General features: G+C 37.6%; 1 protein-coding gene across 1 annotated transcript; it reads right to left on the bottom strand.

Moving 5' to 3' along the window:
* Positions 1–1,504: 1,504 nt before the first annotated feature.
* Positions 1,505–9,140, bottom strand: LOC129270328 (development-specific protein LVN1.2-like). The gene is made up of 6 exons (XM_064095703.1): positions 9,125–9,140; positions 8,588–8,748; positions 7,188–7,272; positions 5,516–5,704; positions 3,591–3,685; positions 1,505–2,728 (listed from the first exon to the last, which is right to left on the bottom strand). The coding sequence occupies exons 1-6, from the start codon at positions 9,138–9,140 to the stop codon at positions 2,663–2,665; spliced, it is 612 nt and encodes a 203-aa protein (XP_063951773.1). The 3' UTR covers positions 1,505–2,662.
* Between the last annotated feature and the right edge of the window lie 4,368 nt (positions 9,141–13,508).

Here is a 13,508-nt window from a genome sequence, read left to right on the forward strand (position 1 = left end):
GAAGAAGTTGTGTGGCTTGTATTAATTAAGTTGAGCAAAGTTTTTTTAGTGATTTCTGATCGATAAGATATTTCAAATCTGAAGTTGTAAAACTCGCGCTTTGTGATATTCTAACCAGAAAACAGGACATTCTAGGCATTTTAACAGAATGACTACCTTACTAAACAATTATTGGTGCGAACACAAAACAAAACACGAGCCAAAAAATAATGTGTGATATTCCAACCTGAAAACTGGACATTCTAAGCATTTTTGTATGAACAGGATGATTATCTTACTAAACAATAATGATGCGAGCGCGAAGCACGCCAGAAAGTTGTGATTTTCTCACCTGAAAATTTGATATTCTAAACACTGTTTGTAGCCAGGAACAGAATGAGTACCTTAAAAAAATGATCATCGAGCGCGAAACACGAGCCAAAATGTGTGAAAACTGGACCGTATTCTATGCATTTTTGTAACCATAAACAGGACGAATATCTTATACTAAACAATATGAGAGTGCAAAGCGCTAGCCAAACAAAATTGTGATTTTATTACCAAAAATTTCATTTTGAAAAAAGGGCATTTTTTCGTACGGGGGATTTTTTGTTTGTTTGGGGGGCACTTATATTGTATATAAATAAAACGTTTAATCAATTAATCAATCAATCAATCAATCAGTCAGTCAGTCAATCAATCAATCAATCATTCAATCAATCAACGAGTCAATCATTCAACCAGTCAATAAATCATAAATCAACTAATCGATCGATCAATCAATCAATCAATCAACCAATCAATCAATCAATTAACCAACCAATCCATTAATGCATCAATCAACAATTCGATCAATCTATCTATTAATCAACGAATCAATCTATCTACCGATCAATCAACCAATAATATTGATCAATAAAAATCAATCAATCAACCAATCAACATACGTGCTTCAAATTTCAAGAGGCAGAGATGCAGCAGTATTACACGGCCGCCTTATTTTTTTACATTGATTTGCGCAAGAATTGTAATACTGTCTGCAAAAGGCCCTCTATGAATGATGAACATGCGATGCCAAACACCATCGAATTAAAGATATAAGTTACCCAGGGTGCAAACCCACATTTGGTTTAGATTTTCATTTGAAAGGTCCTATAGTTACAAACAATGTATGGTCCATGTGCAGTCTCTCTTTGGTGGACGCTTCCATAATTATTAACCTATACTTCAACACTGTGTACCACTGTGTGTATGCCACGGTGTACGTGTTTACAGTGTGGAACACAATATGAAATCGCATTCACTATTTGTTATTTATTTATTTATCAATTATACTTTATTTCATACTGCAGGGCGGGCCTATAGAGGCATGTGGCCACTATCACATTTGAGCATTTTAAATATTCACATAGTCGACTATGTGAACATGCTGTGAACAGTCATATTGGAAGGGGGATTCTATTGCACAAGTCTTGGCATTCCATAACACTGGCGGATCCAGGGGGGGGGGGGGCACAGCCGGCCCGTGCCCCCTCCTTTTGAGAGCCATAATGATTTTTTTTAATGTAAAAAATACCGTGTTTACCAAAGTGTACGTCCCCCTTTTGAAAGTGAGGACCTTTTTTTCTTGCTTGTCATACATTATTTTCCAAGGACGTGACCTTCTATTTTAGATGGAAACCTTTTTTTTGCGTGTCGAATTTTCATCGGGAAACTGTGCCCCCCCCCCCCCTTTGGAAAATCCTGGATCCGTCCCTGTCCCATAAGTCCATGAAGATCATGAGGTGATCATTTAAAAAATCACAATAAGATGGCATTTTTTGTACACATTTACATGACAAAGCAAAGGTGTGTATGTGTATGGGGGGGGGGGGTTGAAACCCTGCATCAAACTGCCCACCCACCCCCCCCCCTTGTCCATGTGCCCTGTCTGAAAGAATAGGTCAAAATCTGTAAGTATCTTTTTTTTAGACATCATGAAACTAAGAAATTCCGACACAAACTTTATGTTTCAAACTTAGTTTATTTCTTAATTAGTACAACAATTTAGTACAACAATATTTTGCAGTTGCCCATACACATTTATTTTGGCCTATACTTAAAAGCTGGTGCAACGGTCGATACTGGTTTAAAACCAAATTTAGGAAAGTAACAGATTATATACAAAATTTCGTCAAACAATTATTAATCTTTATTAATCAAATATATTCACTGCGGTACAATTCTAACAATGAATGTCGTTTGTCTTAACATTTCCAATTGCACCAGCGTTCGTCTACAAGATTCCTACCGAAATTTACAATCATGATTTTACCACGGATCTTGCTATATTCAGGAAAGTTTTGGAATGTCAGAATCTAAAATTTACCACAGCCCGCCCCTTTACTTGAAAAGGAAAATGGTATCTTCAAGATCTACCCCTATCCCCTCACTCATCAGGTAAAGTTTTTTTTTTCCAGATGGTTAGAAGTGACTATCAGTCCGAAGTATCATGAAGCTGTTCGTAAATCCAGATTAGCTGCAACTTGATTTTTGAAAGGCGTTTTGGTAGAAGGGTCTTTTTTTGGAAGAAGTTTATTGACAATATTATTTTGAATTTATCTTGGGAACATCAAGAAAGCAGAGTGGAGCATAATGTTTTTAAGCACAGATTTCTGAAACCCATCCGTGAGAACGATCTAATTTAGAAGAAGATGGGTAACTTCAAGACTTCGTGATCAAACACTGTGCTGTCACCGGACAAGGTCACCTGAAAAAAAAGAGAAAAGTATTATGTTCGATTGTACAAATCAATGGTTGGATTTGTGATTAATCTTTTGTGATTACCCCCCAAAAAAATTGGTGCCAATAAGCTTGTAATTTTTTTTCTTTGCAAAGCTCGGGCCATATAAAATGATGTAAACACCTTTCCAGTATAAAAAGGAGGAGCACAAGAGAAGGAAGAAAACATGAGGACAGATTGGGTGGTTCGGGGTTGGAAGGGATGGAGGGGACTATTGCATTGGAAGTAAAAGATTAAGTTTACCTTGGCGACAAGCTGGTTTTAATAAAGCAGAAAATGAAGTTGGTGAAGGTTTGAAGAAAATAAATTAAATAATAAGACTTGTGGATGACTCTTAATTGGCATATTTAAATTTGTGACATCATATTCGAGCAGCTGCCCCAATATAATCCGATATTCGATTTTTAAAATTGAAAATGATGAATAATTTTTTTTTATAGGAGAGGGTATCAAATTGTATGTCTGATGATATACTCTCCTCCAGTATAGGTAAAATCAATTTGAATTTTTTAAAAAGAAAATTGGTTTTTTTTTAATTATATCATATGACATTGAAACATGAGCCGTTCTATGCTGACTCTCTCTTTAACGTCATACACCTTCAAAAGTCATCACATTTTACGCGTAAGCCCATATAGGCCAATGTCTCCCTGCCGTGAGTCAATAAACCAAATACAAACAATTTCTAGAACATTAATAATAGGCCTACACTCTGTAATTTGATGATATAGTATGGTAAGGCGAAACCTTACCTATAAAAAGTAGCCTACTGAAAAAACATACATCTTGTACAGTTCAATGAGAATGAGACTGTGGTAACATAGCTCACCGATTGGTTGCAATAGCTTGGTAGAGTGAACCATCGATTAGGATCGGGTATGGAACGTGTCATGTTCAGTACTCCACTGGCAATCACGAAAGAAACTAGGAAAAAACACAATTATCTCAGTTTTTAAGAATAGTCCTATAAAAGAAACACATTCAATTTGAAGTAAATTTGAACCAAACATAAATAATTAGGGGAGTGTTCTTTCACGTTTTGGAGAACCCTATTAAAAATAATTTAAACAACGCTGTTTACTATGTGAATCGCATAGTAGTTGTTTTAACATTTTAAACAAATTTTTTTACAATCTTCCCAAAATCTTAAACATTGGTTTGAATTCAAATATTTAATTATCAATAATTTAAGCATGGTTATTAAGGTTTTAAACACTTGTTTAAACTCTTTAAACAACTACTGTGCGATTCACATAGTAAACAGCGTTGTTTGAATTATTTTTAACAGTGTATATACCGAGCAACCACAGGCGTGTAGCCAGGGGGGCGGTGGGGGCGGTCGCCCCCCCCCCCCCAAAACGCTCCCAAAACGAAAAAAAAAGAAGAAAAGCGAAAAAAAGCGAAAGGAGAAAAGGGAAGAAAGGTAAAGCTTTGTTGTTTTCCCCCTCTTTTTTTGTCAAGAGAATAAAAACCTGAACGAGACGTTCTTCTCTTTTTATACAAAATTTTTCTTGCGCACTCCGCGCGGGAAAATATCAAAATTGCTATTCCCTTTTGTTTCCCACACCTTTTTTTCTACTCCTTTTTTCCCCTTCCCGGCTGGGGGAATCGTATATTCTTGCCAGAAATTATAAAGTATACATGGGCGGGTGTAAAGAGCATGCAAAATATCTTAATTTTTTGTTTGCATTGACACAAAATTTCGGCTCTTCTCTTCGGAGCGGGGAGACTTTTCCGTCACTACCCGAGTCCCCAAATGCTATTTCTACACTTTTCAGCAAGTAATTTTTGGCAAAGTATCTGCTAAAAGTGGGAGGCATTAAATTCATGCCGTGGTATATGCAAAAATATGTACGATATCAAACTTTATTCTGTATCGCTGTACATCCATTTCCTGTCTTGTTTTGCGCCATTGATTTGAAATTTTGAATATCACTGAAGATTCTTGATCAACCAAAAGGAAGCGCTTAATATGAACGAAATTACACAATGCTTTTAAGTTCTTCCAAAATAAATCACAGAGGTTTCCGTGATTCGCGAGCATGGGAAAGGAAAAGTCCCTCTTCTAGCTTGCATCATCCCTTTCAAATTTTGAGCACGTTTTCTTTTTAATCGAGTTGTATATAGTCTAAGAAATATCAAAATTAGAACAGGTTAAAGTTTCAAAGAAATTTCTATAATTCAGAGCTTCAACGCCTTTTGCCATTCTGTTTTGCGACTTGAGTTAATTTAATGTGGATAAAGTTTTTACAATCAAATCTGATGTGACCAAGGTACAAAAATTGTAACATTTCTCTTTTATATTTTTATAAGCTTCCACGCTTCGCGCTTTAAGTGGAATTATTTCACATTCTTCAATCTTTTCCCATTATTGGGCGCTCATAATTTCTCTTTCGAAATTTTTTTTTAATCACAGCAGGTCAATTGAATTCGAGTTGATAAGGGTACTAGAGACGCCTTCTTTTGATTTGAATTTGATGAGGTATCAAAAACTTCGCGCTCCGCGCGGGAGGGGGGAAAACTACCCCCTCCCTGCACCCTCCCCCTATAAGGAGCGGGCTTCGCGCGCTCTTTAAGTGTTGACATGCATCGCGTGCACTTACCGCCCCCTCCAAAATTAAATCCTGGCTACGCGGTTGTGCAATCATCGGACCCTCACACAACAAACCCCTACCAAAATGTATTTATTGAATTGAACTGAATCTCATAACATTTGAATGAAGAAGAAAACACTGCCAGGGCACCTGTACTCACCTTCCTGTCCACCGCTGTTGACCTTGCCGAAGATAGATCCTCCCATAGGTATACAGGATCCATGGACCGTGTTCAGAGCTACCACACCGTCTAGAGGATCCTTAGGACTGGTATAGGTGTAGGACCAGTTATCTACCTCCAATCCTTTGGCCCCGCCCAAGAAGAAGGTGGTCGATAAATCTGCTCGCTCTTTATTTATCGATAAAATGAGAGAAGAGAGGGGGTGGTGGTTCACACGAGCAGTGTATGCAGGCCTCTATGCGTTTTACATAAGGCAGGTATATGACCAATGAATAAACAAATCTGTATACCAAAACTTAAGTACACAATGGCGGCATGAAAAATCGAGCAAATGTAAAAAAATGTAAAAAAGAAAACTTTGTATTTTTTATGCTTACCTTGATAACAAAAGCATATATTGACATTACATTATTTTGTTGGTCTATATATAATATTACAATAATGCAAGTCTAACTACGTATTTTGTCTTTCAATCTTCTTAATTTGCATTTAATTTTATAATCAGGTGCGTACCGTAGGTCACGGCATGGGGGGCACCAGCAAAAAAAAACTTAGTGGGCGTGCAAAGCGCGCTCATTTGCCAGGTATACTGACCTAATCATAAACATTTAAGGACTGTGTTATTAAACGGATATGTATCTTAATGATCAAATAATGCGAGCACGAAGCGCGAGCTGAAAATTGTTGATATTCAGACCTAAAGAAGGGACATTATAAGCAAATTTTTGTAGTCATGATACGTACCTGTCTCACTAAACAAACAATGCGAGCACGAAGCGAGAGCTTTAATTTTTTATTTGATTGACCCTAAACAGGGATATTTTAATAACTATTTTTAGGAATTCTTTAAGATCATACATACCTCACCATAGTCATCTAATGCGAGCGCAAATTGCTTGCTGATAAACACATGAAGCACTTTTTGTAGTTATTGTAATATGATACGTATCTCATTAATTAAATATTGCGAGTGCGGAGCGCGAGCTAAACAAATTTTGAGTTCAGACCTGAAGAGGGTCATTCTAAGGCTTGTTTATAGATATTCACTAAGACCATACGTATTTCACTAACCAAATGATGCGAGCGCGAAGCGCGAGCTGAAATTTTTTGATATTCAGACCAGAATAGGGACATTTAAAGAACCGTTTTTAGGAATTCATGAAGAGCATACATTATCTCACCTAGTCATCTAATGCGAGCACCAAGCGCTTGTTGATTTTGTTAGAATTACGCCTTAAACACAGTCATGAATAACATTTTGTAGTCATCGTTCTAAAGCTTGTTTTTAGGAATTCACTAAGGCCATACGTTATTCACTAACCAAATGATGCGAGCGCGAAGCGTGAGCTGAAAATTTTGATATTAAGACCAGAAAAGGGACATTCTAAGGACTGTTTATAGGAATTCATGAAGAGCAGGCCTTTCTCACTAGTCCACTAATGCGAACGTAAATACGGACTGGAACTGATTTATATTCAGACCCTAAAAGGGGGCAATCACTTTAAGTAGTCATGAAAAAGAAGCATATGTCACTACATAAAACAAAAATAACTCGCAGTGCGAGGAAATTGGCCTGAAAACAGGATGTTTTAGTACAACAGGATTGTATATTTCATAAAACAGTCAATGTCGTTCATAAATTGAGTCTTACCTGGTACGCAAGGACTTGGCTCTGGTTGATAGGCCTTCCTCCTCAGACAGCTCCGTGTGACTTCATGTATGATCCATTCAGTATCCTATCAATAATAAGAACGCTAAAGGTCGATGAGAGCATAATAGTGCATGGTTTATCATGCGCTAAGCTCCGTGACTATACTGAGCGAGGTAAAAGCCTGATTGGCGAATAGTATTCGATTTCAATTTCTTTTCCTTCTTTAAAAACAAGCAACATGTAAAAAAAGAATACATGTAACACATTGCAATGAGGTAACACTGTTAATATAAGGATGGAGGGATGAAATTAGTGTTTAGAATGACAGATGGTGTCATTGTGCGCCTTGAAGGTGATTTTAGTATGCTCTAAAATGCGATTTTCGCATCATTGTCAATTTCTTAAAAAGTCCCTATCATGGGACGGGGGATACCCCCTCCCACACCCTCCCCCGCTCGATCGCTTCGTTCCCTCACCTAGACTTAGACACCAATTATCCCACTAATCATCACAACTGAGAAATCGACGCCTATGCAATAAACGATTATAATGCATGAGCGAAGCGCGAGTTGAAACTTTATGATATTCATATCTGGAAACTGGACATTTTAATCACGTTTAAAATAAGGTACAAGCTAATAACAATTTGCCGACCCGGAATGGAACAAGTAAGCATTGTTGAACACGTAGGTACATTATGATAGGATATGAAGGCTATCATTGAATTTTCTTTGACGACTTAGACCTAAAAACGGGACATTCTAAGCACATTTTGTAACAATGAACAGGGTGCGTATCTAACTGAAATTAATAATGCGAATGAAAAGCGCTAAATATATTTGATACAGGCCTAGACATACTGACTAGAAAAGGGGCCACTTAGTAATACGAGAGCTGTTTGTGAGAATTGATTAAGAAGATACGTATCTTGCTGATCAAATATTACGAGCGCGTAGCGCAAGCCGAATATTTTTTATATTCAGAACTTGTTTGTAAGCATGTGCAAGAACGTATCTCGCTGAACACAATAATGAAAACTACAATCGCGAGCGGAATAATTTGTGCATATTGACTTGAAAACGGGATATTTTAAGTTCCATTTTAAACTTTTGAGCAGAATCCTATCTCACTCAATGCAAAGCGAACACGAAGCGTGAGCGAAATTTTTTGTTTTTAGTGTAATGGCCTGAATTTGTTTTTGAATTTTTTCCATCTACTCTCCTTCCCTTGTTTCATTCACTTTTCTTCCTGCTCTATTTTTTTTGTCTTTTTGTCTCTCCTTCCCTTTTTTCAGACAGATTTCAAAGCTATTACGTAATTTACAATGACAAATACTACGGTCTATTTTGTTTTCGTGAGTATATACAGACATAAGCCTGACAATTGTTTCTCTCTTATACCTCCTCATATTTTTGGACCACACGGTAGACATGCGAGCTTTTTCCGTCGACGTTCTTCACGTTCATGGTATATCCAAACCTGCGATTAATGTAATCGAACGCTCCATAAGCATAGGTGTAGTATCCCTCTGGACTACCATTATCTATACCAACTGTTGCACCTGCACAGAAAACGAAAAAATTAATTACCTTCGAGTACTGGAATATAGATGGGGAGGGGGCCTGAGTAGACCATGCTCCCCCCTCAAAAAAAGTTCCACCACCAAGAGAAATGAGAAATAGAAAGAATGGACATGGAAAAGAGAAAAATATGATATCATGATTTTCTAAATATACGTTCAAAATCTATCAAAATCATTAGTTTTTCGTATAGAAAAGGTAAAATATTATTTTTCAGGCTCGCTTCGCTTGCTCGCGGCTTACAAAAATGTTGTCCTATATACCAATGTTTGGCCCCTCTTCACTTTTGTTTTGCTCATTACACCACTTTTTCCAAGCCCCAAGTATTTTTCAAACAAAGAAGGGGCATGATGTTACCGATATATTTCACCATTGCTATACGACCCCATTTATTTCTGGTGATTTTTCTTAATGTGAAATAGAAGAAATTTTGATACTTTTTACAAACATTTCCAGTGGCGTAACAGGCGGGGGGGGGGGGGGCAGGGGGGGCAAGTTGCCCCCCCTGGCGGATTTTACCGGGAAAATAAAAGAAAAACGGGAAAAAGAAAAAAAAAAGGGGGAAGAAAGAAAGGGAAAGGGGAAGGAAAGGGGAACGGAAAGGAGGAAAAGGGAAAAGTGAAGAAAAAAACGAAGAAAAAACATTTTTTTAATGGAAAAGGAAGGAAAGCGGGAAAATGTACGAAAGAAGAACATTTGAGAAAGAACAAATCATTCCGAAATAGGCCTATGTAATGCAATAGCAAGGTGGGAAATAAATTAAAAGATGGCAAAATGGCAAACAATAGCGGGAAACGAAGGTAGAATGTACTTAGTCAAAAGCTAAATTGGAACAAAAGAAAAAGGGACAAGAAAAAATATTAAAACGGCCGGGCTGCCGATGATTGGAATTTAAGAGCGGGAAGAAAGATGGACTGCATACAACATTGTGCTATAACCTTGCTAAATTTTATGCAAATAAGCTACCGGAGCTTTGCCCCAGATCCCACGCAGTAGGGGCTCTTCATTTATAACCTTTAAATGGCCACATAACACCCCCGTTCAATCACTGGCATACAGGCGCGGGGGGACTTGGTTCCACACCCAAGACGAAATAAAAGAAATTATAGGAGACAACGTATACTGAAATTAATGGAAACAATGAAATGTTTTATTTGCAGAATATAATGGAAAAAAGCTATCACATAATTAGAATTTAATTTCAATAGGCACTTTTTCCAGCTCGCTTTGCACGCTGGCGACTTTTTACAAATTTTTCCCACATTGCTATGTTTTGCCCCCTCAAAATATTTGCTTCAGTACGCAACTGGGTTGAATAAATGTGTTGTGTATAAGCTATATTCTGTATTTTATGCCAGCGATTTGATTAAAATAGCGGCAATCTGCTAAATGGCTTTGATATCAAGAAGTTCCGGGGCTCCGCCCCAACCGCACAGCACTGCGTATGGAAGGGTTGGGCCATGGCCCCCAAAAGTTGTACAAACAAGAACAAAAAAGGAGGAAAGAAAAGCAATGGAAAAGTGTAGGATCTGATTTTATTTTCTGAATATAATGTAAAAAAATAGCTCAAAGTTAGATTCTCATGAAAAGGTGATTTTTTTCTCGCTCGCTTCGCTCGCTCGGGATTTATATAAAGCAGCTTTTTAGCACATGTGCTAACTATACTGTGCCCCTCTTTTTTTTTTTTTTTTACTCTTCACGCTACTGTCGCAAAGAATCCTGTTTCCAGTGGGATATAGACCACAAAAAGGGAATCTAAAGAGAGAAGGGTGAAATATATTATTCTCTGGATATCATGTCAAAATTTATCATAAAAATTGGATTTTTGTATGAAAAAGGTCAAAATTTTTGCTCGCTCGCTTCGCTCGCTCGCAACATTTTTTAAAGATAAATTCTGCCCGATACGCAATATCTGGCCTTCTCAAAATACAGTAGTCGCCTCATTACGCCATTGTATGAATTTAATTTGAGAGAAAAACAATAAACATCTTTTTTTTAATTACGCCTGTTCATACCATGATATGACCGGGAAATTTTTGGCTCTTGCCCCCCCTGGCCACCGACCCCTGTTACGCCGCTGAACATTTCCAACAGAATTTGGGTACCATAACAAACATATCTGATAAACCTGTCACGAAATTTCGTGTAGGCTTTCCTGTTAGTTTGTCGATCCATTATGCACGTACATAGTTTCAGGTTTTGTTTCTTGTAATTATGCAGGATAATTGAAACAAAAATTTCTGAAATCCCAATTGATGTCAACAAGATAGCTTTGCTAACTTAAAATAAATCCGATATCCCCCTTTCACATGCGACATTAAAGATGCAAAACAAGGCCTCGATAGGAACAATCTTGTTTAAGGTTTCCCTTGATTGGCTTATTGTATTAATTTCCTTCATTCAAAACATTTATTGGCTGCGTCAAAATAAAGGGCAAGTGGACCTCGATGTGACGTATTTTGTCTAAATCAAACGCTCGAGGTTTCGTGTCGTAATAAGAGGAGAGTGTCCTGTGCCTGAAAAAAAATCCTCAATTCCCAATATGAAAATAGATCTGGGAGCTCTTTTATTTCATTACTAAATAATAATAATAATAAAAATAACAATGGTAACAACGATAGACCGACCATTTCTCCTTCGCTGCGGCAAACAAACATTTGTTTTAAACACGAGTCATAGAACCAAGCACGGATCGATCGACGGATCGTGGAGGAGGGTTGCCCAACAGTTGCTATATAGCCCCCCTGATTGGAACTGAGGATGTCAGATTTTTCTAGGGCGAAAATAAGGTCTTTTTTGGCAACAACATTTTCCTCTCAGAAGCAGTACAGATTAAAAAAAAAGAGGGAGCCAGATATGGCCTGTGGGGCAGAATTTCTGCAAAGCAGCGAGAGAGTGAAGTAGTACAAAAATACTAATATTGTAAGAGATTTTGACGCAATACTAAGAAAATGATATCATATTTCCCTCTTTTCCCTCTTTTACTCTGTTTTTTTTTTTTGGTCGTGTAATTTTGATGGGTCCATTGGCCCCAAGGCCCCCGCCCCCTCCCCATCTGTACAACTGTTACTAGAGATTGGAAGTTACAATCCTATAATCGGAGGTCCGGGGTTCGAGCCCAGAGCATGACTTTTTTTCCGGATGATGAGATTATGAGACGGTCCGGACGTCCTGAAACACAAACACTCACTACCACACTGCAAAAACTATGGTGTTGATTTAACACCAGCCCGGAATCTATATGTCCACACCAGAGAAGTGTTAAACGACACCAGTTTCGTTTTGGTCTAACACCAGATAGGTGTTTATACAACACCAATTAGTATTAAAACAGCATCGGTTTGATTCCAAACTGGTGTTGTTTCAATACTTCTCTGGTGTGGACATAATAGATTCTGGGCTGGTGTTAAAACAACACCGGAGTTTTTGCAGTGCAGTACCACACGACACCATTACCATTATTCAATGAATGTTCATCCTGATGGCAAGTTGGGTGTTTAAGAAAAAAAAACGAAACAAGGAGTTTGGTGATAAGACTATGATTTTACTTTTTAAGTAAAAAAAAAATGAAAATCCATATTTTATTGTTCGAATTATAAATCTTAAACAGAAATACTCAGAAAATTATTTTGATTCAATTGATCGTGGGCCCGGCAGCGAAATCATTCCCACACTGTGTAGCGCCAGATCGACAAAGCTCTATCCCTTAATGTTGAACGCCAAACAGGATAGCAGCAACTCCCATCTTGGACCGTTTCATGAAAATTGTCAGCACTGTAAGATGTATTTCTCCGACAGTTTTAATACTATAGTCAGTGGCGTACCGTGGGTCACGGCATTGGGGGGGGGGGCACCAGCAACAATTTTAAGTCACTTAGGACAGTGGCATTAAGCGAGCTTAAAATTTTTGATATTCAGACCTAAAAGGGACATTATAATCAATCTTTTGTAATCATGATACGTACCTATCTCGCTAAATAATGCGAGCGCGAAGCGCGAGCTGAAATTTTTGTAAGTATTGACCCCCAAACAAGAAGATTTTAAGGACTATATCTTAGGAATCCATTAAGAGTATACACATCTCACCATAGTCATATAATGTGAGTGCCAATAAGCGCTTGCTGATTTTGTTAGAATTACATCTAGACATGCACATAAAGCACTTATAATGATGATTAACATACCCATCTCACTAATCAAATCTTGCGAGCGCGAAGCGCGAGCTGAAAATTTAGATCTGAAGAGGGGCATTTTAAGGCTTGTTTGTAGGAATTCATAAAGACCATACGTATTTCACTAACCAAATGATGCGAGCGCGAAGCGCGAGCTGAAATTTTTTGATATTCAGATCAGAAAAAGGGACATTTTAAGGACTGATTCTAGGAATTCATGGAGAGCAGACATATTTCACCAATCCACTACTGCAAACGTAAGCACGGACAGGAAATGTATTATATTAAGACCTTAAAATGGGGCAATCACTTTCAGTAATCATGAAAAAGAAGCATACTATTGTACCTAAAACAATAATAACTCGAAGTGCGAGGAAATATATTTGGCAGTTTGGTGAATATTGACTTGAAAACGGGAGGATTTAGTATAACAGGATTATATATCTCGGTAAACAGACACTGCGAGCACCAGGAACAATGACGACATAGGCCCTATGCAAATTATGTTTCATAAAGTTATAAAAAAATGTTTCTTATGTAATATAACATAACATATTTATGATATAACA

This window comes from Lytechinus pictus, chromosome 2, assembly GCF_037042905.1.
Source record: "Lytechinus pictus isolate F3 Inbred chromosome 2, Lp3.0, whole genome shotgun sequence".
NCBI lineage: Eukaryota > Metazoa > Echinodermata > Echinoidea > Temnopleuroida > Toxopneustidae > Lytechinus > Lytechinus pictus.